Raw genomic sequence first — 26191 nt, 5'->3', positions numbered from 1 at the left:
ATATGCATTATAATTAATCCTGAGAAAGATGTTAAGATTATGATACATAAAGGACATGAACAAAATGTTCTCTAGGGGAAACTAACAAAGTGAGTTTTACAGTGTTTATTGGTAGGATTATTTGGCATATACCCATGAACCTAGGGCATGCATGCCACAGGTGGCAAGCAGAGCCATTTCTGAGGGCATGCGAGATGTTGCCCTGTCAGCTCCAGCTGATTTTTGGCCTTGATTTTCGGTCATTTTTTGCCCTCTGGAGGCTTCAGGGAAGCCTCCTGAGTCCTGAAGCCTCCAGAGAGAGAAAAACGGTCCAACAAGCAACCCAGAAGTCCGTTCCTGAACATCCAGTTTGCGTGTTGGGCCATTTTTCACCCTTCCCAGGCTCCTAGAAAGGCGTGTGCGAAAAACGAACCTACCGGGCCCACTGGAAGTCGGAAAACGGGCTGTTTCTGGCCTCCAGAGGGCCTCTGCGGGGCAGGGGAGGCCATTTTCATCCTCCCCAGGCTCCAAGAAAGCCATGCGCACATGCATGGGGCAGCAGGGGGAGGGTCGTGCATGCATGTGCAGGGGGCACAGCGTATGGGGGATTAAATTATGGGGGTGGGTGCACACATGCTTTTGGTACCTGAAGTGAAAAAGGTTCATCATCACTGGCATATACAAAAGAATCATGGCTTTGTCAATTTGCTGATCTCTTCTCAAGTCTGGCTTCTTAATGCAATGACAGCAGATTCCACTATGAAGAAAGGACATTGTTTTGAGAACTAAAGTGTTGCTATTAGATAGAAAAAATAGATTTCCAGGTTCAATTTATCCCTCCCCCCCTCCCATGGCCTACTATGTTTAAACTGTTATTTAGTGGTGGTGGTAATAGTCATCATGTAACTGCACTCAAGAGTTTATTTGCTTTGTATATTTGTCAATCAGATTTGTTACAGAGGTATGCAATGGATGGCTGTTAAGTGCCACATGTAATTGCTGGCATTTCATGTAAGTAGCCCCAGACTTAATTTTGAAAACTTCTTTAAGGGACCAACGTTTTGATAATAACTATTTCTTTCTTTTAAAAAAAAAGAAAGAAGAGGATGTCAAAAAGAGAAAGCAAAAGAGGAAAAAAAGAGGGTATCCATGACAAGGATGTCCTGATATGGTTTTGGCTCTGTCCCCATGTTTTCCATACAGTGCTCCTGCTCCTTAAGGGCTCCAGAGAGAGGACTTGTGAAAAAATGCTGTCTTATATAGAAAAGAAATTTCCCATTGTTGACCTGATAATTATTATTATTATTATTTTTAGAGGAAAGGAATTGGATTACAAGAATGAAAAGTAAAAGAACTGTTGCTCTCTTAGAAGCAATATATCCCTGCGTCATTAGGACAGAAGCTTTTAATTTTTTCTTTCTAACAATCTTCTGGTGATCCATCAAGCAGGTGGGGTATACACTTTTTTCATATATACCAGTAATACCATTCTTCCTCCTTTGCTGGCTTGTTCCTTTTGAATAAGCTGTGTCTGTGAATCCTTGCATTTCGCTCATAAATTATATTGTATCATATTCCAGGAATGAGCACAAAATCATATTCAACATCCTATCTAAAACTTCCATAGATAGTCCTTGCTTATCAACTGCCTTGTTTAGTGACCAATTGAAGTTATGACATATGAAAGAAAATAGCTCTGTGATCAATCCTCACGTTTACAGTCATTGCAGTGTCCCATGGTGATATGATTTCACTTCAGGCAATTCACAACTTATGTCCATTTACGATCATTGTAGTGTCCTGCAATTGTGTTATCACCATTTACAAGTTTCACAACCAGCTTCCAGCAAGCAGAATTAATGGAGAACACAGAAGTGAAATCACAAGTCAGTCACATATCTCAACCAATGACCACAGTGATTCATCTAACAATAAAATAGTTGTGAGCTTTTTTGGCACAATTCTACCACTGCCAGTCCCAATTGTGGTTGATAAGCAAGGGTTATTTCTATTTCTTTTCTACTTCTTGTTCAGACACTGAAACCCTTGGGTTATATAACTTGACATATATCTTTGTGTACAGGTAGTCAACAAAAGTGCCAACAAAAGTGTGTATAGTCAAGGCTATGATTTTCCCAGTTGCAATGTATGGCTGTAAAAGTTGGATCATAAGAAAGACTGAGCGCCAAAGAATTGAGGTCTTTGAACTCTGGTGCTGGAGAAGACTCCTGTGAATCCTCTGGACTCCCCTGGAGATCAAACTAGTCAGTCCTAGAGGAGATCAACCCTGACTTCTCTTTAGAGGGACAGATCCTGAAGATGAAACTCAAATACTTTGGCCATCTAATGAGAAGGAAGGACTCACTGGAGTATACCCTAATGATGGGAAAGATTGAGGGCAAAAGAAGAAGGGGACAACAGAGAATGAGATGGCTGGATGGAGTCACTGAAGCAGTAGGTGTGAGTTTAAAAGGACTCCAGAGGATGGTAGAGGACAGGAACATGTAAAGTTTAGCAAGGAAATCAGCCTGCTAATCACCATTGAGCATTGATGGGTATGATGCCTTTATTGCAATTGTATCCACTATAATTATTTCAACCATTGGTTGCTTGTATGATCCCTGAAGTGAAAAATCTTTTATATACATACAGTACAAAAATGCATCCCATTAACTAGGAGATATTATGTGGCATGCTGACTCAGTGGCATAACCCTCAAAATGTTTATGGAATCAGCCTGTTTTATGTTAAAACAGAAATGCCAATTCTTTTGCTGGGATAGTAAAGGGAAGGGAGATAAGGGAAGCCTCTCCCTGAAGTTTCTGTCTACTCTTCCTGAAAACTTTGAAAAAAAGGAATGTATACCATATCCATACAGGATAATAGTACATTTTCTTTCCACTATCTTCTTTACAGATCAGTTCATATGTTTATGCTTTATGTCAAAAAGTCAATACCTACAACATTCAGTTTTTCCCACAACACCCTCCTTTGTAATAAGAAAAGTAAATCTTGCGTATTGATTGTAAACTCCCTCTAGGTGAGATGGGCAGCAAATAGGTTTAATACATAAAAACTTTCTTGCCTTTTTAAAAATAATGTAAAGGGAAAGATTACACACACACATATTTTCCTTTCTAAATGCAACAACATAATTAAAGTGTGCAGATTTTATGCCCAGCGAGCAGAGATTTATGGGGAGAAACTGATAAGGAAATGTCATCTTATAACTTGCTGTCTAAATTGAGAAATAGAAGAAAAATTGAGTTCAGTAGCCATAAAACTAAAAAAAGTGGATATGTTCATATTTCCACTAAGTCATAAACTGGCTTGTATTCTGTTTGTAAATAATTGTATTTAAGACAAAAGCTTTATCCCTATTCTAACATATTACCAACATATCAAAGGGAATAATCTTGATTGATTTTAAATGGATGACAATGTTGTTTTTAGGCACACACTGAACTGCATCAGCTAATTTTAAAGCAGATGGTTGCATTTTTTTCTCCTGGAGGTTTTCCCATTTTCCTCCTGATCTGCAGCGATTTAAGAAAGATGGTATCTTTCTTCTACCTCTTGTAATTCTCAGATATAGAGTCGGTGGCATACAAGTTCAATACGTTATTAGACAATAATTACTATTGTCAGTTTAGTTTCTTTGTTAGAAATAGCCAGGAACCGCAAAGAACTGGAGCCCATTCCTAAACTGTGGTTAAAAACCGGGAATGATGGAACGCCCCTTTAACAAACAAACAAAGCTACTTTTGCTATGGATTCGTCACTCCGTACAGTCACTAAGCGGAGCTTTGACTACTATAAGGAGAGGGCTTAAAAAAAAAATCAGCCTCGATTTGGCTCGCTCTCTCCTCGCTTTTTTTTAAAGCCATGATTCCTCCCGCCAAAAGCCTCCTCTCTCGTTAATGGCTGTAATTCCGGCCAATGGGAGGGCTGTTTCCGAGATGAGGCGGCGGGAGGGGGCGTGGCCAGCGCGTGCGGGTACGGTTTTCCCTCCAGCTTTTGCTCGGCTGCTGGGGAACGTTGCCCAGGCGGCGCGGCGCGAGTGGGTGTTGGGGAGGGGCTGGTGCGGGTATCCACACTCTCGAGTGTCGCCGGCGCCGCGCCGTCCGTGTGTCGGTCACGGCTGGAAGGCAAACCCACGCTCGCGTGGGAATTGGGGAGCACGTGAAAGGGAAGGTCCCACAGTGAAGGTGGGGAAAAGCTTCCGTGGGACTCCACGAATGAATGAATGGCCAGAGAGCCGAGTAGGGAAATGGACCACTGTCTTCTTTAGTTATACGTGGGGAAGGAGTTGTGTCGAGGCAAAGGAGTATTCGTGAAAATGGAATCTCTTGTCCGGTAACTTAGAACCGGTCTTTCCCCAAGTAGTGCCTTCTGGGTATGTCAGACTACAACTCCTATCATCCTCAGCATAACATGATAGAGTTGGAATCCAACATCCCTGAAGGGAAAGGTGCTGTATATTATCATGTAGCCATTTATTTTACGTTTTCACTGATGCTTTTCCTTGTACCATTTTGTGGGGCAATTTTGTACTTGGTTAGCTGTAAGGTACATTTTTTTAGATAGAAAATAAGCTATTATGGGTATTTGGGTAGTGGTGAAAAACAACATCCATAATTAGCTATTGCCTTTGGTTAAAAAATGTAACGCAAATTATTATTGGACTTTTTTTCTATCCAGAAAGTCAAAAGTTGTGCATTTATATAAATGTTTTACTGGAAATTAATTTAATGGATCTTTTTCTTAGGTAAGCATATACAGGGTTGCAGCATTAATCTAGATAAGTGCTGCTTAATGCCCACTAGTAGTTCTCTTGATTTTAAAATGAAAATATGAGCAAAGAGATTTGGACCATTATTACATTTGTCTGGAAGATTTTGCTTCCTATTAGTGAATGGGCTCCAATTAAGAGAGGAATGACAGGAAAAATGCAAAATTATAGCTGTTGGTTTTGCTGAATTTACACCTGCAAACAGCTCTAGAACTGTTTAAAGGGTTGCTAGATCTATCTTACAACAAGAATATAGGAAACATGTATGCAGAAAGGCAGGATGGGAAATATAAGATTGTCCTCATTTGTAATTGCTACAGAAAGGAGGAATGAAAATTAGCAACAGAGCTGGAACGTTTTCCTTTTCTTTAATAGTTTATAGTATTAAGAGAGGATTTTGGAGGGAAAAATGAAATGACAATAAAAATTATGATAGTGAAGAAATTAGGAGTTTTCATTCACTAACTATTATTATTTATTTACAATCTCTTAAATGCAGGAGAGTGATGGAATAAAATAGTAAAATAAATAACAGCATTCGAATCAGTTATCTAATATGAAATAAGGAGCCCCTAAACTAAAAAGTCATAGCATATCAGTATCTATACATTTAAAATAACAGGTAAGACAACTTGGACTAAAAAAGAAGCAGTTTTAAATAAGGATAAATTGAGGATTTATACAATGATACTGCCAGACAACTGAAAAAGGAAAAGGAAATTTTATTTCAAGTAGCATGCAATTTATAAACTTCATTACCAGCAAGGAAATCCAAATAATATACCGTCTAGATTCAGGTGCCAATTAAATGCCAGGCAATGGGATTTGGAAGGAGGGACATGGTGGCTGTGTTTTGTTTTGTTTTAGAAAAAGCAAGTTATAAAGAAAGAAGTTTATAAGTAGTGTCCAATTGACTAAACCAAATAACCATTGATATAAATCTGGGGTCTCCAAACTTTTCAGTCTAAGGGCCATATTTGCAAATATTTTAGGTCCCAGGGGAAAATCAATTTTATAAATGAGCAAATAAAAATTAATTAAATGAATGCTTTATTTTGCTCAGTGGGATATGATTTACAAAACCGGGGGTGGGGGGGATGTACCAACTACAAAGAAACAATGCCATGCTTGTATTGGTAAATGATATAAGAAAGATTTTAAAGGGATTCTTCCCCTTCCTCGTCCAGCAATCTTCCAGCTGACTTGCAAACACCCACCCCCATTGGAGTAATTGAAGGAATCCTACCTTCCTTTCTAAACAGTGGTGAATACAAGTAGTCCTCGACTTACAACTGTTCATTTATGACTATTCAAAGTTACAACGGCATTAAAAAAGTAATATGACTATTTTTCACACTTATGTCTGTTGCAGCATCCTCATGGTCATGATATTTACATTGGGATGCTTGACAACTGGTTCGTGTTTATGGTGGATGTGGTGTCCCAGGACCTTTTGCAACTTTCTGCCAAGCAAAGTCAATGGGGAAGCCAGATTCTCTTAACAACTGAGTTACTAACTTAACAGGTGCAGTCCATTTAACAAATGTGGCAAAAAAAGTAAAATGAGGCAAAACTCACTTAACAAATTTCTCACTTAGCAGCATAAATGATCTCAGATTGTGGTCATAAGCCAAGGACTACCTTTACAGCCCTGCTGTGTCTCCCTATGCTGTTTAGAAAGGATCAGAGCACAGTGCATGGGAAGAGCAGGCAGGCTGGAAGGAATCTTTCAGAGGACTAGCCCACAGACCATAGTTTGAAGACCCCTGATATAAATCTACATGACTTATTGAGCTATGTTATTGAAAGTTATGGCATGTAAACCTTGAACTTGAGTCAAAATGTAGCTGAAATAAAATTCCTTAGCCATGCTTTATATTTAAGGTTTGTTATTGGGTACTTAACTTACCTGGGACTGTCTATGCAACCTGTATTTGGAAACGAAAGCTACTTTGAAGATAATCCTGGCTACTGGACATAGGCAGGAAGATAGAACAGCTGCTAATTTGAGAGTATCTACCTGGTGCCATCTCTGCTTCCCTTTCTCTCCTCACTCTCAGTGTCCAGGAGGAGAGGAACAAGAAGGTGAGCGAAGGCAATTTTTTCAAAGCTGGAAAGATGGCTGGAACACTAGCAAGAGGGACTTGTTTTCACTATGATCAGAGCAAGGCTTAATTACTGACTTTTTTGGTTCTGGATTACTGGATAGGTCATTTATTTGCAGGTTATGCCAGACTTCTGAAGATCTGTTATGTAAATGTGTTCAACGAATGGAAACATGTGTTAAGCCATGGTTTGGTTAACTATGGAAAAAATAGATGGCTGAATTCAGATGTTAAACCCCAACAAATAAATGGTTTAGCATATTTGCTGAAGGCATCATTTAACAATAGTATAACTTCACATAGAAAGGAATACTTTTTTTATTACTGAAGTATCAGGTTAAAAAATGTATTCTGCACAACTAGTCTGTTATATAAATTAGAGAATATCTTATCTAATTTGATTGTTACAGGATTACCTTAAAAACAGATTTTGATGAGTTTGACATTTTTCTGATTTCTTGAATTATATGCATATTCTTGTTCATTTGTGATTTCTGTAAGCTATAAGTTAATACAGAACTTGCAATCTGTCTCTCTCCTATTTTGGTCCTCAGTATATGAAGTTAAATATTTGTTCCTTTTTGCATTGTTAGTAGGTTTGGGGTAAAATGTTTAAACTTTACAAATTCCTTGGGTCCTTTATTCATCCCTTAAATTCTTTGAAATTTTCTTTCCAAATAGCCCCCAGCCACATTTATTTGATGCCATAGGTTTGCCATCATGGCACTAAGAGGTTACTGGCCCCTGCCTCCTGCCCCAGATAAACTACAACCCTGACAGTAGAATGTGTATCTTCCACCAGTGGCATTTCCTCCCCACACTAGACACAGTTTGAAACATAACTGCATGATGAGAGGAAGAAACTCCTCTATGTAAATTTTAAATATGGTTTTATGTCAAGGTACACATTTTGGAACAACTTATTACTCCAGGAATGCCAGGTTTCTGAATTAGAATCGAATTTCTGAATTAGAGTGCCTTCTTGTTTCTTGTTTCATAAAGCTTTGAAGAAAGTTTGACATTTAGCAAGATTGCTAATGTAGCAATTACATATCAGATGTAATGATACCTGTACTTTGAATTGTTCTGCCCCTGTGTTTTAGGACTTTTGTTTAATATGATCAACAGCGATTGAAAAATCCATAAGACTATTTCCTACTGAGCAAATTAGGCAGTTCAAAAATGTAAATATATTTCCTGCTGGGTAGTATGCCACCAGACTGTAAATTCTGAATTAAGTTGAAATAAATGCTATTGAATTCTGTTCGATGAGAATTGAGCAAGGCTAACATGGGCAACGTTTATTTCATAGAAATCTGATATACAATGAGGGAAAGTTCTGTTACCATGAGTTCTTCAGCTACAAATCCCAAGATTCTATATAGGAATTCTCGTCTACTCCGTATGCTGTTCCTACAACTCCATCGCCAACAAAGGGCTGACTTATTTTGTGATGTTGTCCTACAAGCAGAAGGTACTAATTTTTCTAAAGTCTGAGAGATAGGTTTCTAAAATAAATAGAGTGGATCAAGTTCTGATATTATGGCTGAATTTCTTTTAAAGTATTGCAAGTCCTAAAAATTTTTCAAATGGTAGATGCCTATATGCAACATGTTTTTTTTAAAGGGGGGAGGAACCTTATTTTTCAGTCTCATACATTTTTTTCATGCGTTACCCATGTTTTTCTGTATATGTGTATATTTATCATGCTTTGTTGGATAGAAAGGAGCAATAGCTTTGGTTTAGTGCAGAGTATCCCTTTTATAGGATATGCATAGTTCTCCAATTATTCAAAATGTCTATTCATTTTGTTACTGGAATAGTTTAATATGGAATATGATGAATATCCTGTTTTCAGTGCCATGACTTGCCTTGAAATTTAAAGTAATATGAAATTGCCTGTGAATCCATTTTGCTACCTCACTAAGTTTGGTGCACCTCAGACTGTGACTCCCAGAATCCCTCATATCCATAGGCTATTAGATTGAGGAAGAATGGAATTTTGAATGCTTTGTCCTTCCACCAAATTGCCAATGCAGATAGTCTTCATCTTACAACTGCAATTGGACCAGAATTTCACTCATTGAGCAAAATAGTCATTAGGCGAAATGCCTGTCCAACTGTTCAGCTTGATGATCACAATCCAGGCACTTCCATATGGTCATTAATTAATCTCTCAAGCTGTTAAGCAGACACAATAGCACTATATCGTTTCATAGTACTTTACAGCTCACTCTAAATGGTTTACAGAATCAGCATATTGCTCCCAACAATCTGTGTCCTCATTTACCAACCTCAGATGAATAGAAGGCTAAGTCAACCTTGAGCCGGTCAGGATCGAATTGCTGGCAGTTAGCAGAATTAGCCTGCAATACTGCATTCTAACCACTGCATCACTGCATAAGGAGCCTTGGATGGAGGAAGGGGGAGGATTCCTTCATTGGGCTGTAGGAACAGAGCTCAAATCTTCAGGATTGTAGATAAACCCTCCTCTCCATCCATTGTGGAAGTTAATGGGAAAATCGGCAGCAGGGAAGGTTGCAAGCTGCTGCTTTCTGCCAAGAGGATTCCCCTCTCATCTCAGGGCTGGCTGAAAGCTGCCAGGGGGATTTAGCCTTGCAAGCAGGCAGCACTTTCACTCTGTCTGCTTAACGACCACAACTGTGAGTGCCAGGATTGTGGTTGAGGGAAGCAATAATATGTCTCACTCAGTGACGTGCAGTGAGGTTTATGGCTGGTGAGGCACTGACGTCATTGCAATCTTTTTATTAAAATGCCTTTGTAATACAGGGGGTTTTAATAAAAGGATCCGCGCTGTGTTGTCCCGTTCTTGCACGTTTCGAAGGGGTGGAGGGCAAGAGCATATCGCCAAGGACCGTATGCGGTGACCACCAGTGGCCAACAACAACAAAAAAAAGAGAGATTTTTTTGGGGGGGAGCAAGGAGCCGAGGAGTTCCTTGTTCCTGCTGACAGTCCCTCCGAGAGGGGGAGGAGAGAGAGAGAGAGATGATGATGATGATGATGATGATGATGACAATTAAGTATCAAAAACCTTTTGAGTTTGACAATATAATACGTTATCCAAAATCATAAATAATCTTATTTTCAGATGCATTTTTTGCCATCTCTGTTATTTTATTTTTTAAAAATCAGACTTGCTTCCAATTTGTGTCTCTGGCAAACTACTGTTTTCTTGGCAAGAGATCTAGCTTGCCATTGCTTTCGTCATAGGTCTGATAAACTTTCTTTCTTTCTTTCTTTTTCTCTTCCTTTCTTTCTCCCTGATTTGTTTCCCCCTATTTTCTCTCTCTCTCATTCTCTCCCTTCAGCTCTCTTTCATTGCTCTCCCCCCCCCCCCTCTTTCTCTCCTTTTCTTTTCATCTTTTCCTTGCGCGTGCAAGCAAAATACTTTTCTGGGCCGGGATCATGGCAGCAGGGACAGCCACTCTTTCTGCTGCCACCACTGAGAAGTGAATACCTGGCTGTGCTGCGGTGAAGAGCCACGCTGTGCAGGAGAATCCTCAGCGTTAGACTCGTCAGCACGAGCCGCAGTCCCATTCCCCTCCTTCCTGAGCCAACATGAAGAGGGCTGCGGCTTGTGCTGACCTGAATCTAGTGCTGAGGAGTCTCCTGCACAGTGTGGCTCTTCTCCACAGCGGAAGGAGTTGCTGTCCCCGCAACGAAAGAGAAAAGGGGAGAAAGAGAGATAGAGAGAGCTGGAAGGAGAGAATAGGAGAGAGGGAAAAGAGAAGGAAACAAATTAGAGAGAGAAGGGGAGAGGGAGAGAGAAATGAAAGAGAGCTGAAGGGAAAGAATGAGAGAAAAGAGAGGGAAACAAATCAGCGCTAAAAGCCACCTCCGTCCTCCCTCCCTTCCTCTCCACAATCTTCCCCCGAAAGCTTTTCCCCAAATAATACCAGCAGCCATTTCATCCCCACCAAAGTAGATACACACACATGCGTGTGCGCCACACACACATATACACGCATGCACACCAAACAAAAAAATAAAATAAAAAATGGCAGAAATGGAGAAAGAAGTGAGACCTCCAGAAAATAAAAGAAGCAGGAAGCTGGCTCATCCTGTAAAAAGGGAAATCAATGAAGCGATAAAGGTACATTTCTGCGCTCCCCCTTTATTGTCACTGTATTGCAAGCGAGAAGGGAAGAAAAAGGGAAGAGGGGTAGTGTTGAGTCACAGGAAGAACTAGCGCCCTCTGCTATGAGGCAGAAGAACTGCGTGCCTCACCTACCTCAGGATTTTTTTTAGGCTTTTAACTCTCGCTTAACTCTGCTCGAGCGATCATAAAACACCTTAGAAGTCAAACTAGACTAGATGAGGCATGCAGTTCTCCTGCCTCATAGTAGAGGGCGCTTTTAGAGGCTTTTTTAAACAGTTAGGCAGTCATTCACGGTGAGGCAACAGCTAGCTAGCCTCACCTCAGCTCTTGCCTTTTTCCTTTTACATTTTTTTTCCTTTTCATGATGACAGTGGTGAGACTGTGCCTCCCCTGACTGCACGTCACTGGTCTCACTTAATAACTTCTTTGCTCAGTGACCAATATTGTGATTGTAAGTCGAGAACTATCTGTAGAGGTGGAAAGTCCCCTCATTTCCATCCCTTTTAAGTAAAGTGGCTTGCAATATGGAAGTTGGGTTCTGAATAGGACTAGAGTACAGGTAGTCCTTGATTTACAACCGTTTGTTTAATGACTATTCAAAGTTATAATGGCACTGAAAAATAATGACATGACCATTTTTAACACTTTTGACTGTTGCAGCATCCCCATAGTTATGTAGGCAAAATTCAGAAACTTGGCAACTGGCTCCTATTTATGATGGGAGTGTGCTGGGAGATTGCAGTGTGCTGGGATCATATGGTCACTTTGTGACCTTCTGACAAGCAAAATCAATGGAAAAGCCAGATTCACTTTATAACACTGTTATTGACAACTGCAGTGATTCACTTAACTGTAGCAAGAAAGGTTGTGAAATGGGACAAAACTCACTTAACAATTGTCTTGTTTAGCAACAGAAGTTTTGGGCTCAATTGTGGTTGTAAGTTGAAGATTACCTGTATTAAGCCTTGGCACTTGAAACATCTAGCCACAGTGAAATTGTGCAAAAAACAATAATTTTGTGATAGATCCAGGGAAGTTATTTGGAGTGCTGTCATTGCTACTTGTTCTTTGTTTTTGTGTTGAATTCTTCCATTGAAATCTATGGAGCCATTTGAGGTGCTTAATTTTACCTCGGGCATGCCTATGGATTTGTTTAATATCTTATTAATTGTGAATAAAATACATAATGGCAGTTTGTACAGTTTGCAATTGTTTTTGTTACTCAATTGTCCCCAAATAGCTAGACCAAATTGCTAAGCATTTGCCTTAAAGAAGCCTTACTAATCTAAGAACTCTAAACAAATTTAGTTAAGAAAGATGCAGGTATGATTTTGTTTATTAAAATATGTACGTTAACACTACCCAGTAAGTTGATGTAAAAGGAAGAGTGAGCTAAAATATCCCTTGCAAGGAACCCTGTTCTTGTAACTTTGTTTTAAAAGTACAACTATTTTAAATTAACGTGTGAAAAAAGCAGTTTAATACTTATGGCAATAACTGGTGAATGGACCAGGCTCTTTCATCTACCCTGAAGCCCAGATTCCTCTCTAATACTCTGCCCTTCCATTTCTTTGCACTTCTGTTCTGTCAGAAAAAGGGAGCAAAGACGGTTGCTTGGGGAGATGTTGCTTCAGGGTGCATTTGAGTTAGCATGCTCCTTCCATTTCTTGCTAGGGCGAGTAAAATAGTCTTCCTAAAGTGCTTCTGGTTAGCTGCCCTGGGAGTAGAATTTAGGACAAGATATGTTTTTACCCTGACCTAGTACAATTCTCACTTTCCCGACATTATATATTGACTGCGGGAGAATTTCAAGGCTAGCCGGTGGAGAACATCTTCAGTCAAAATTGATGGTCCACTGGTAAAGTACCTGCTAATAATGGTGTTCTTTGTAGGAGAAGCCATTCCAGCTCATTGTTGCATCCTGTCGGCCTGCAGCCCCTTCTTCACAGAGCAGTTGGAGCGAGAAATGCCCCCCAAGGGACACAAGGTGGTGCTGGAAATTCGGGGGCTGAAAATTGGAGCGTTGCGGAAATTGGTAGATTTCCTCTATACATCTGAAATGGAGGTGTCCCGGGAAGAAGCTCAGGATATTCTTGCAGCTGCACGACAGCTTCAGGTGTCAGAACTTGATTCTTTACAGTTAGAAGGAGGAAAGTTAGTAAAAAAAAACCTGGGCCGGCGATTAAACAGGAACTGTTTGCAGATAACCAGTCCAATGACCAGATCAGAGACAAGTTTAATTCATTCTTCTGCTCCTTCTAAAGGTAGCTTGACATCCTGGGTAGCTGCAGGCAAGCAAACAACACCCGGCAGTAATTTTATACCAGGCTCCAAAGAAATAAATAACCACAACAGTACTGATCAGAAGGACGTAAAGAAGCAAAAGCTTACTACAGCATTGCTGAGTAGTGACAAACAGATTTCAAAATGCCAAACTATTACTGCTGATCCCCTGAAAACAAAAGTTAAAAAACGCCCTCCAGGCACAATAAGGAATATAATGGGCAGCAGTGAGAATGATAGTCTGCACAGAAAGGAGACTGAGGCTGAAGATACACACACTAGAGCCAGTTTGCAGAATTCAAAAAAGATAAAGCTCAGCCGTCCAAAGCTTTCCTTGCCATCTCTGTCTACGTCTTGTGCCACCAAAGACCATTGCACTGTGACATCCAGCAAATCACCAAGGTCTGTTAAACGTCTGTGGAGACAAAAATGTCCTGTCAAGGAGGAGATTAAAAAAGAAGATGATAACCATTTTTGTGAATTCAGAAGCCCCCCTCTTCTTCCAAAAACTAAAGGCAGAAAGCGCACCTCCAGTGATCCAGCATCCTGCCCAAACTTTCCCCAAGAAATAGGTCACATAGGCCGGGTAAAGCTCAGAAAAGTTATCAATGGCAGTTGTTGGGAAGTGGTGCATGAATCGCCTGCTGTGCAGCCGACAGTGGGGGAAAATGGTGTGCACACTTTGAAAGTTGAAGGCTCCCAATTTCAACCCAGAGATCCTAAACTAGAAGTAGATGTGCAGCAGTTGGCCTGGTCTCCTAAACTGCTCCCTGCAACTGCTGAGGCTGCACCGGGTCCTGAAAAGAGTGTGATAAAACAACCAGAACTACCTGAGAAGAAGGGGGCCTTGGATGAAGGAGCTGATGCTGCTGGGAATCATTGTGACATGGAGGCATTTGTGCTGGATCATCTGGTCAAGGAGGAGCAGTATGATAGCCTTGCTTCAGCTGGAGAGTTGGAACAAATGCTAGACTTGCTGCTGGCTGATGAGGATGCCACTGGGGGAATCCAGAGCACCACGATTACACAAAGCCTGTGTGCTTCTCCCCAGGCAAATGAGAATGTCCCAGGGAAAGTTGGAATTGAAGAAAAAGAGAGATGTTGTACAGTAGATCCACAGTTGGACAAGATAAAAAGTAGTGAAGCTGCTGACTCAACAAATGGGAGCTCTTTGCTGGACCCTGTCCTTAACTGTCTTCCTCTTGTAACACCTGAGCCTAAAGGTGACTGCCTTTCCTTGTCCAGGTCAGCCTCTCCCCAACTGGGGGATTGGGCAAAAACTCAGTGTCAGCTGTCTGAATCCACAAATGGGACTGTAAAAATTGCTGAGCCTTTGTCTGATACTTGGACGGGTGATGACCAAGGACCTCTAACTTACGATTTGGGAATCTCAGATAAAGAAACAAAGTCACTTACTGAAGCTGTTCTGAGCAACCCTGTGCAGCACGTGGACTGCAAGCTGTCATCTTTCTTAGCCAGCCTAGAAGAAACTATAGACGTTGGGATAGAGGACTTCTTTCTTAATATTGAAAGTGTCCGGCCAGATCTTTCTCCTATATCTGAAACTGAAGTGGATGTTCTGAACTAGTGAGTGCAAGTAGTGGCAAGGAATTACTTTGACTACTTGGTGAGGTGGGCTACCAGACAATATTGCACGTAAAATTCCATGGCAAATAGTAAGGAATCTGCCGCAATTAATAGATTCCAAAATATGTTTGAGTATTTTGATCAGATGATGGAAAAGCCCCCTTTAAAATCAAATTGGGGAGAGGCTGCTTCATTATCACCAATTCTCAGCCTCACTAAATCATGACCGTGACATTGGTATAATCTATTCTTTGCGTACAGGCCACCCTTCCAGGATGCTGGGGTCCTTCTAGCCTCTTGTGGGATAGGAAATATACAGCATTACTTCTGTGAAAAGTAATGTTTTATGTTGTGAGAGACATCTTGGGGCCGGTAATAATTTTACACAAGTGTGTTCTATTTAATTTCCTTTATAGATCATAATGTAATTGGCTTATAGTAAACACAAGATTTTAAAACATTGGTCAAGAGTTTAAAGCGCGACTATTCATAGGACAAAATTATGTTTTCGGGGAAGAGCTGTTGTGAAACAGTGTTGTCCTTAACTGTTAAGTCCTTTGCTTCCCTTCAATATTTTTTAAATGTTTTATTTAATGGCTAGTGAATTAATCAAACCTGGAAATAAAAATTCAGTCCCAAGCTTGGAGCTACTACATTGAGTTAGCAGTTCAAAGGCAATATAAAGACATGGAAACAGGATAAGAATTGCCCTCTTTGTACTGGCTCTTTCAGTTGAATGCTTCAATTCCTCCCCCCACCCCCTTTGTTTAAAGGTCAGATTGGAACTAGAGGATCTGCTGATCTCACTGCTTTATTTCCCAGTTACTGGAGATCACATAGTACCAACTCAACACCACTTACAGCAGTAGATGCTTTGCTGTAAATGATAATTCTTTCTCCTTAAACCAATGTTGCTGGAAGCAGCACCCATTTCTCCTGCTACTTTTGGCTGGATAGCCCACTTGAATTGAACTGACTTTTCTCCTGATAAGTGGCCTGCAGTATTTAAACATAGGGAATTTAGATACAGGGAACTAAGTGCCTTGCTGACTTTCTGTATTTTAAATAAGAGAAGGCTCCCTAGAGGCTTGAGAATAATTGCCAAGTTGCTTGTTTTTCATTGAAACCGTCTCCCTTGTGTTTGCAGCTTCTTCACAGAGAACTGTATTCAAGTGCAATGACCTATACCTCCACCAAGCTGTGCCAAATACTTCCTTCTCTCACAACCCAAAGCTCTTCATGTATGCAGAACATTCTGAAGAGTAGATGGCACAAAGACTGGAATAAATATTGAGTTGTAACTTGTTCAAATAAAAATTGTTAAGTTTTCTTGGTACTTTGCATCATATTTACACTGCAGCCCCCCAATTTTGTGGTGTTAACTATAGCTAAAGGAAATAAAACAATGCAATACACACAAATAATACAAATTGTTGGGCAAGCACAGGGAAGATTGATAAAGTCAGCATAGTAAACTAGAAATTAACAGTAAAGTTAACTATCTTGAGCAGGTATTCAATTCTAGAGAGCAAGGAACCAAATACTGTAGAGATTTTACTTATAACTTCTAAAATGCCACTAGCAAACAAGCACACATTTAGGTTTTATTGGGAAAAAAGTACAGGACAAAATATTAGCATTGTAATCTGAAGCCATGGGAGGGATGAAAGTGCAATGGTAAAAAAAAAATGAAATGTTTTCAGAAGTCATGTGTATGCTTGGGAGTTTTATGTGCAAGTTTAACACTTCAGCAGATGAAACAGGACATGTGAATATAGATGTGCAACTTTAATTCGCAAAACAGTAGACAACACTAAACTGCCATGACAGACAATCTCATGATACTTTTATTTCACAGGACAGAATTAAACAAGAGATAGGGGAGGCAATTAAGCTTTACTGGAAATAAAGTTCTTCCCCCAAATGTTCCAAGAAGTAACAAAATTTGAAAGGATGATGGGGCAGGAAATGGTCCATTTTTCCTTGTAAAGGAGGGGCAGCAGTTTCAGAGATACAACCAGAGTTTCTTTACCCCACTTCATCATATCTCATCATAAATGCTCCAGCTCACAGGACAAACAGACAGTCAGAGAGGCTGCAGAAAACAAAAAAATCCTGTTAGCCACAGATCCTACTCCCCAGTTCAATATCACCATTTACAACTTCCAGGAGTACAATGGTTTTGTTTCTATTTCTAAACCACGCAGTACAGATGCACATGGCTATCCATAATACAACCTAAGAGAGCTTCCCACAGTATAAGAATACAGAACTTAAGGTTCCAGAAGTGTAAACTAGACATTTAGACATTTATTAAGATTTATAGGCCGCCCTTCTCCCTGAGGGGACTCAGGGCGGCTTACAATCACGGGAAGGGGGTGCAATAATAAAAGACAAACAGTGAGTAAACAAGATAAATAATAAAACACCAACTTGCATTCAACAGTCAACACTCGGGCGGGTAATTTAAGAACTTATCCCCAGGCCTGCTGGGAGAGCCAGGTCTTAAGGGCCGTGCGGAAGGTCTGCATGGTGGTGAGGGTACGAATCTCAACGGGGGAGATCGTTCCACAGGGTCGGAGCTGCAACAGAAAAGGCTCTCCTCTGTGTAGTCGCCAGTCGACATTGACTGGCAGATGGGATCCGGAGGAGGCCCAATCTGTGCGATCTAATCGGTCGAAGGGAGGTAATCGGCAGAAGGCTATGACTCATTTTAGGTATTATGATGAATGATGGGTACTGGATACTACATATCCAGACCCCATTCCCAAGTACATTTCTTCAAATATTGTATAGGAACCAGTTGGTTGGGATAGGGTTCAAGACATCATTTTATTTGGACAGATTACAGGCAATCGCCAATTTAATGACCATTCATCAACCATTCAAAATTACGGTGGCACTAAACAAAGTCAGTTATGACTGGTGCCTGAAGTTACGGTTGATCAAAATAAGGGTGTTTGCAGCCTTGCCTGCCCTTTCAACCACAGGGAACTTCAACGCACACGCACAGCCATTCTGGATGTGAACTTACCACTTTGCTCCTCCTTCATCATTGTTGACTTTAGTTTAAGTTGCACCTCACCATTTCAACGATGTTGCTGGGTTCTGGGAACTTCAATTTGCGGGGTGGCCCTTTTTTAAGACCACTCCATAGCTCTATCTCTAAAAATAATTAACACAAGCAATCACCAACAGTACTTGGATTATACAATGTGAATACATCCCAAACATACTGCTAAGAGGTCAGTCACATGGTTTGTAAACAACTGATTTCACTGATCAACTAATTACCTTCAAAGGAAATGTGGCCACTTACAGCCAGACACTGTTCATCTCTAAAAAAAATTGATTTTTGTTTAATAGAGCACAAAAAGGTGTACAAGATGGCCAGGTTTATTTTCTCTCAACAAAATATTGCTGGAGATATTATGTCTCAAAATTGCCGAAACCTCAGAGTCATACTGTAGAAGGCTGCGGTATGAGGTCAAACAAATGACTGTATCTCCGCAAGTATTGCATTAGCAAACCAACACTTTACCAATGTTCATTGGGGACGTGTGTGCATGTTCACACAAAATTTATCAAAATCCATGATGGTCGAGCAGGGCATTTTTCTGAAATCAGACTACTTGACATGGAATGACCCAGGGCCAACAACCCTAAATGGCATGGCTTTTATAATCTAGGAAATTGGGTTAATTTAATAAACCAACTGGTATATTTGACAGTCCTAGCTAAGCAATGAATAGCATTGAGATTGCAAGTCCAACACAATCTCATCCGTCCCATTCCCATAAGCCACACAATAACTCACTGGTGCCATCCTTTTTCAAGAGAACCACTTCAAAGCTATTTCTCCGGGGTTTTTCAAGGTTGACCTCCACAAGGATATCAGGAAAGGCCAGGCTCAGCTCTTGGCTGACAGCCTCAGCTCTGCGTCCAAAGACTCGTCAGCTTTTACTGTTAGTATTGAAGAAAAGCAAGGAAAAAAATCTTAATACTACAGAATGAGTGTGAACTATTATTTAAAAGCCCCTGGAACTTTAAAAAGAACAACTGTATTTAAAAATACATCTCATCGTTTTCTTTTTATTTCGTAACAAAGACTTTACTTCAACATTTTATTCGGAGGTGAGGGAGGGTAGTTGTCTATTATTTTACACATGTCCATTAAACTCAAAAATATGGCACAGGCGATATGTTGCCCAAACTGACATTTGCATTATGTCATTACATAAAAGACATTCTGGAATACATTTGTGCCCATATAACTCCTAAATGACAGAGTTTGTATCATTAACATCAATGTGCAGAAGACATAATTAGCTGCAGCAATTTGGTTCACTGCATGCAAAGTTCAGTGCACTGAGGCCCACTGTTACAATGAAATATTTGATTCAAAACAGATTCCATGCAGGCTACAGGGTTTAATCAATTAATGCATAGTGGTGGTTGTTTTTTAAAAAAAACTATTTTGTAGAACTCTAAAGTTCCATGAGAAATTGATGGGGTTCTGTGAAAAACTAATAGTAAAAAGCTATTAGCACCCTCAAACCCAAATAATTTCCTGATTTAAGAGTTTTGCCTCTTGATTAGGATTCTTTTTTTAAAAAAATTAACAGGTTCAGTAACCTCAAAACTTTAGAAAATTTCTGACCTAAAAATGTATTTCTATTGCGTGGTCAGCAGAATTTATTTTTAAATCTGTTTTAATACATTTATTGTACTTATAGGATCAGACGGCATTCTTTCTTATTTGGGGGACATGTATTTAAAATGTCTCCAGCTAGGAATTGCCAGATCTACTGAGGCTCCAATTTCTAGAATTCCTGGAACACCTAAGAGAAGGCAGCTCTAAGCAACTGTTACCAACATTCATGCATCAGTTTTTTAAAAAATCCATCCATCTCCACAAAACTTGTTTTTCCTCAACAAATACAACAACAAATACAATCAGTTAAATTCATATTATTATTATTATTATACAATTGTATCACAGCGGCCAGTTGTTTTGCCGGATTTGGCATTGGTTACTAGTCGGGCCCCACCCAGGGGCCTAGGACTTATAATACCATAGTATTATTATTATTATACAATTGTATCACAGCGGCCAGTTGTTTCACCGGATTTGGCATTGGTTACTAGTCGGGCCCCACCCAGGGGCCTAGGACGTCGCAACGTACCTTCGTAATATGCGTGCAGATCCAAGCAGTGCGGCTTTTTGCATTTGACTGATGGTGATTTTGTCAATTTTTGTAATTCCAGTGCTTTTGGAATAGCACCCAGTGTGCCAATTACCACTGGAATTACTACTGCTGGTTTGTGCCATAGTCGTTGAATTTCGATTTTTAAGTCCTGGTATTTTGCGATTTTTTCATGTTCCTTCTCGGCGACCCTGCTATCACCTGGTATTGCAATATCTATGATTGTAACCTTGTTTTTCTCAACCAGTGTGATGTCTGGTGTATTATGCACCAGTATTTTGTCCGTTTGTATACGGAAATCCCACAAGATCTTGACCATCTGATTTTCGGTGACTTTTTCAGGCTGATGTTCCCACCAGTTTGTTGCTGTTTTAATATTATAATTTTTGCACAAATTCCAATGGATCATTTGCGCTACTGAATTGTGCTGCAATTTATAATCAGTCTGTGCGATTTTTTTACAGCAGCTGAGTATGTGATCAACAGTTTCATCAGCTTCTTTGCAAAGTCTGCATTTGGCATCATCAGAGGATTTTTCGATTTTGGCCTTAATGGCATTTGTGCGGATAGCTTGTTCTTGCGCAGCCAGGATTAGTGACTCTGTTTCTTTCTTTAATGTACCTGTTGTTAACCATAACCAAGTTTGTTCACTGTCCGCTTTATCCTTTATTTTTTCCAGAAATTGGCAATGCAGTGCTTTGTTCTGCCAACTCTTCATTCTTGATTTTATCACATCTTTTCTGTATTCTTGTTTCGTCTGTTGGACCTTCAATAGATTTTTGTTCTTTACTTCAATTAATAGATGTTCTTGACTTTCTTTTAAATAATCAGCCAGTGCATGTTTTTCTTCTTCAACTATTTGCTTCACTTGTAATAATCCTCTGCCACCTGATTTTCGGGGCAGATATAGTCTATCAGTATCACCATGTGGATGTAAACTGTAGTGCATTGTCATTAGTTTCCTGGTTTTTCGGTCCAAAATGTCCAAATCAGCTTGTGTCCAGTTAACTATACCAGCTGTGTATCTTATAACTGGTATTGCCCAGGTATTTATGGCCTTGATTGTATTTCCACCATTCAATTTAGATTTCAAAATTTTCTTAACTCTGTTGGTGTACTCTCGCCTGACAACAGTTTTTACTTCTCCATGCTTGATGTTATCCAATTGCAGAATGCCTAAGTATTTGTAGGCTTCATTTTCTTTGCATTTAATTAATTGGCCATTGGGCATTTCAATTCCCTCACATGCAGTGATTTTGCCCCTTTTTATGGATACAATGGCGCATTTTTCCATGCCAAAGTGCATTGAAATATTGGTGCTGAATACTCGGACTGTGTTTGTCAATGATTGGATTTCTATTTCTGACTTTCCATAGAGTTTCAAATCATCCATATATAGTAAATGCGAAATTTTTTCAGCTTCTTTGGCTGTTTGGTAGCCTAATTTCATTTTTTAAAAGATTACTGATAGTGGGATCATTGCGATGATGAAGAGAAGAGGTGAAAGTGAATCACCCTGGAAAATTCCTCGCTTGATATTAACCATTCCGTAGATCTCATTCCCTACTGCCAACTCAGTTCTCCATTGTTTCATTTATTATTATTATTATTATTATTATTATTATTATTATTATTATTATTATTATTATTATTATTATTTACTGAATACCTGTCCCATGTCCAATAATTATTTTCAGAATGGGGAAAAAGGTTTTTCTAAAACAAGATATATGACTGATCCCTTATCTCAATATGTAGGCAATGTGTCACAGATCTCTTACCAGTGTTCAATGGTCACATGAAGGTCTCCCGATCCTTCAGTCTTTTGGATCTTGGGCAACTTCTTCACATCACTGGCTTCCGCTCCATTGGATACTGAGGCTTCTGCTTGAGGGATCTTTGCCTTCCTTTTCCGCCCTTTTGGAGGCATTCTGCAAGTGAAGGCAAGAAGAAAGAATATTACATTTGTATTTTTGGATTACAGATTTCAGTATATGTAGATTTTTCTGGGAAGAACACATCAAAGAAAGAATGCTTAGAGAATGTTTATCTATTATGCAATCAGTCTGATTTACTGATGATAACTCTCATTTGAAATCCATTACTGTATCTTCTGCCTTTTGTCTTTTCACAGGAAAGTGAAAAGAGTAGATAGAAAAACTGCATATGCTCTGCCTGGAACTATCCAGAAAAAAAAAGCCAAACAGCCTTGATTTATTGAGTTCAGAAATGCAAAAAGTGTTGCCAGAGTTCATCAGCATTTCTTTTGTCCTCCTCTCAAGTATTTTATTTAGTAGCACTTGATAGGAATTAATATATGCTTAGAGGCCTTTAAATCTCCAGACCCTTTCATGCCATGGGAAGCCTGGTGATGCTCTTCAATTAAGGAATATGACTCCTTATTTAGTTCATGTTGTCAACCCCAATTCCCAACCAAAACCATCTAGATATTTTGAAATGTAACTTTCTAGGCTGGCTGAAAATTATGAGAATTGTAGTTTTACATTGAGAAAAAATGGGGGAATTAGGGATCTCCAAACTACTGGCTGCAATGGTCCAGGATTTTCAATAGTCCTATCAAAGTGTACTTTGATTGTAGGCAATGAAATTCAATTTTTCTCCATGCTTTTGCTAGTGAGCTATACCAATGACTTTTCTCTTAACAGCAAAATATGAATTAGCTACAAATAGCACACCCTGATGCCATTACAGGATGACTAAAAAGTCTTTGAAACCCAGTATTGTACAGGTAATCTTCAACTTACAATAGTTCACTTAGTGATTGTTCAAAGTTACAATGATGTTGAAAAAAAGTGACAGGACCATTTTTCACACTTAAAACTGTTGCACTATCCTCATAATCACATGATCAAAATTTGAATGCTTGGCACCTGACTTGTATATATGACAGTGTCCTGGGGTCATGTGATCACTTTTGTGATCTTACAAGTAAAGGAGGAACCCAGATTCACTTAACAACCATATTATTAACTTATCAACTGCAGTGATTCACTTAACAACTGTGGCATAAAAGGTAGTAAAATGGGGCAAAATTCACTTAACAGATGTTTCACTTAACAATAAACATTTTGGGCTCAATTGTGGTCATAAGTAGAGGACCACCTGTATTAAAAACATCACTCAATTTTTAGCAGAGAGCGTATTGGGTTTGTGTGTGTTGTTACCCACAATCTTTTCATCAAAAGAGAAAGCAAGGCAAAAAAAGATTATAAATGATCATGGTTTGTCTAACCAATTTATAAGCAAAGGAGACCCCTAGTTTGATAATGTTGGAATTTGCTAGGCAGACCAGGGTTCAAATTCCCATTCATTCATACGGGACTCACTGGACGAGATGCTTGAGCGCTGGGAGAAAAAGGATGAATGGATACAAATGCAACGGAGAAGGACAGAAACAACAGAATCATCTTTGATAACGATAAAGACAAATGGCAATATCCATTAAATAAAAGCAGAACAGAATCGGTCCTCGTTGGAGAAGACAGAAAAACGAACCGCAGATAAATTTGCAAAGAAAACCATTTTAAAAAGCATTTAAAAAACATCGCGGCTCTGGAATTGCGGGGAAGAGATCCATCCTGCTCTCAGATTTAGAGGGATAATTAAACTGAGAAGCCAAAGAATACGACTAATAAGAGAGCAACCTCCAGGTTTTCTAAAAGCGAAGCTACGTTGCTTGCTTTTTTATTGCAACCCATACGGCGGGCACTTATTATGCTCAAGAAAGGAAATCTCCCGCAGTTTCAACCATTAGCGCTGGAGTGGAAGGGAATGAGGTGCATTAACGAAAAACCCGCAAAAGAAAAAAGAGCACACACACCCCTCCCCGGGCAAATATAGGGAAGAGCCTTCCTGCCTCACCTTCCAAAGCGGCGGCGGCGGCGGCGGCGACGAAGCCACCACAATCTCGCGCCTCCCGACTGACCCGCGCGCCAAACCCTTTCGTAAGATGGCCGCTACGCGCCCGCCCGCCAGACGGGGCGTTTTGAGTGACGTTCCGTAACAACCAATCACGACTGGCTTTCGCAGGGCTGCTGTCTTAGCTGGGCGCGTGTTCTATTGCACGTGGAGGGGAGTGGGGGTTAGCAAAGGCGGCGACTCTTCTATGGGTGGGTAGACAGAAGTCAGAATCCCGGCCGGTCTAACCTGGTGGGCGGGGCAGGTAGCGGCGCCTGTCACTTAAAGGGGCTGCACTGCGGGTTGGACTGGCGCTTCCGGAGAAGGTACCATCCTGCATTCCGCTGCTCTTTGAGCATCTTTCGTTTGTGCGGTAGTTATTCCGCTCCATTCACGGAGGTATCTTTTCTGCTCTTCGGGGTCGCCCTCAGCTTTGCAAGAGACAATAATTGAATCCAACTTGCAGCCCCCTGGAGAATCTTGCAGTATAAGTCGTTCTCGAGTTACAACAGTTCATTCAGTGACGGTTCAAAATTACAACAGCAATGAAAAAAAAGTGACTTGTGACCGACCTTTGCATCATCCCCATGATCGAGTGATCTAATTTCAGATGCTTGGTAACTGGTTCATACTTATGACTGTTGCTGGGTTCAACGGTCCTTTTGAGACCTTCTGACAAGCAAAGTCAATGGGGAAGCCAGATTCACTTAACAGCCGGGTTGCTAACTTATCAACTGCAGTAATTCACTTAGCAACTAGCAAGAAAGGTAATAAAATGGGGCAACGTTCATTTAACAAATGCTCACTTAACAAAATAATTTTTGAGCTCAATTGTGGTTGTAAGTCGAGAACTACCTGTAGGATATGCTGCCCAGCAGTCTAACAAAAGGAGACTACATAATTTGCCTTCTGAGAAAATCTCCTTCTGTCAGACCCCACTTATTGGCTGAGTTCATACAATAAATTTAATAACTAACCAAACTAATGAGAATTGATGTACAAAATCAGCAATTGACTTGTAAGGCTCAATTACAACTGCAACTATAGCTTATGTCCATATAAATTATTAGAAAGTTTAAATAACAGACAAGACAAACAGCCAGTTTGGTTTAATGGTTAGAGCATAAAACTGAGTTCAGGTCAGGCCTTAACCATGAAAGCCAGCTGGGTGACCTTGAGCCAGTCATTCTCTCAATTCACCCCATAGGATTGTAGTTGCGGGGAAAATAAGAGGTGGTGGATATCTTCACTGCCTTGAGTTATTTTTTTTACAAAATGGTAAAGGTGAGATATAAATAAATAATTAATTAAAATCAAGTTAATAAGATTGCTCATATTGGAAAAACATATAAATCAGTAAGCAGGGCTAGAAGCTGCCCTGTGGAAAAAGCCAGATGCCCAAGATACTTTGAAATTCTAATAGGATTGAGACAATACAGAATTCAGAGGAATGTTGTTCCGTGGAGTATTGTTTATGGGTCATTGTGTTGTGGAAACTCTTTCTCCTAACATTGAGCTGAAATCTGTTACTCTGCTATTTCCATCAGTTGATTCTAGTCCTATCTCTGGGGCCAAAAAGAACATCCTGTTTGTCTCCTCCAGAAAAGAGATGGGTGGTTGAAGAAGACTTGCTCCTTGCCTCTGTTAAAATAACATCAGATCCCAGATAACACATCTCTTTCATTTGCCACTGAACAGTTTTGTTTTTGTACTGTTATATATTCTGAGAACAAGAAGGGCATTAGCACTTCTGAAAGAAACATGTCTTTCGACCTGTCAAATCAGCAGAATCCATACTACTAAGAACAGGAATTCTTATTTAAATAGATGGAGGATTAGAACCAGGATTTAGTTAATCCTTTTAATGCAAAACCTGGTAATCTGCTAGGAATGAGATGGGCTACAAATATTGTGAAATCTATATATATAAAAGCCAAATACCACTCGCTCATCACGAAATATCCAGAACTGTAAAGCCTACAAACTTGAAATTCGTCACGTATGTTCTTCTTGGCTTCTAGGTGCTCGCTAAGAAAGGATTTTTCGAAATGACTCAGTATTTCTTATCCAGTATCATATTAACATGCGTCGATGCTAAGGAGTTAATATTCTATGGTAGCGGAAACTTTGAGTAGTTCGGAGAACCAGTAAATACTACCTGTGATTGGCCCTACCTCCATCTATTCTCTGCCTCCCGAA

The 26191-nt window shown here is 39.9% G+C and overlaps 2 protein-coding genes across 2 annotated transcripts; one reads left to right on the top strand and one right to left on the bottom strand.

The window, feature by feature from the left end:
• The first annotated feature begins 4082 nt into the window (after positions 1 to 4082).
• Positions 4083 to 16613, top strand: BTBD18 (BTB domain containing 18). The gene is made up of 3 exons (XM_014056956.2): positions 4083 to 4187; positions 8189 to 8350; positions 12890 to 16613. Exons 2-3 carry the CDS (start codon positions 8203 to 8205, stop codon positions 14866 to 14868), a joined length of 2127 nt encoding a protein of 708 aa, XP_013912431.2. The 5' UTR covers positions 4083 to 4187; positions 8189 to 8202; the 3' UTR covers positions 14869 to 16613.
• Positions 16614 to 16691: 78 nt separating this feature from the next.
• Positions 16692 to 24066, bottom strand: SELENOH (selenoprotein H). The gene is made up of 5 exons (XM_014056934.2): positions 23957 to 24066; positions 21856 to 22005; positions 18685 to 18830; positions 17902 to 18032; positions 16692 to 16962 (listed from the first exon to the last, which is right to left on the bottom strand). The coding sequence occupies exons 2-4, from the start codon at positions 22002 to 22004 to the stop codon at positions 17932 to 17934; spliced, it is 396 nt and encodes a 131-aa protein (XP_013912409.1). The 5' UTR covers position 22005; positions 23957 to 24066; the 3' UTR covers positions 16692 to 16962; positions 17902 to 17931.
• Between the last annotated feature and the right edge of the window lie 2125 nt (positions 24067 to 26191).

This window comes from Thamnophis sirtalis, unplaced genomic scaffold (assembly GCF_051295495.1).
Source record: "Thamnophis sirtalis isolate CommonGarterSnake01/CBP01778 unplaced genomic scaffold, rThaSir2_p1.2 scaffold_1, whole genome shotgun sequence".
Classification (NCBI taxonomy): domain Eukaryota; kingdom Metazoa; phylum Chordata; class Lepidosauria; order Squamata; family Natricidae; genus Thamnophis; species Thamnophis sirtalis.
Note: the sequence above shows the minus strand (reverse complement) of the source record. Positions and strands in the feature narration are given on the sequence as shown.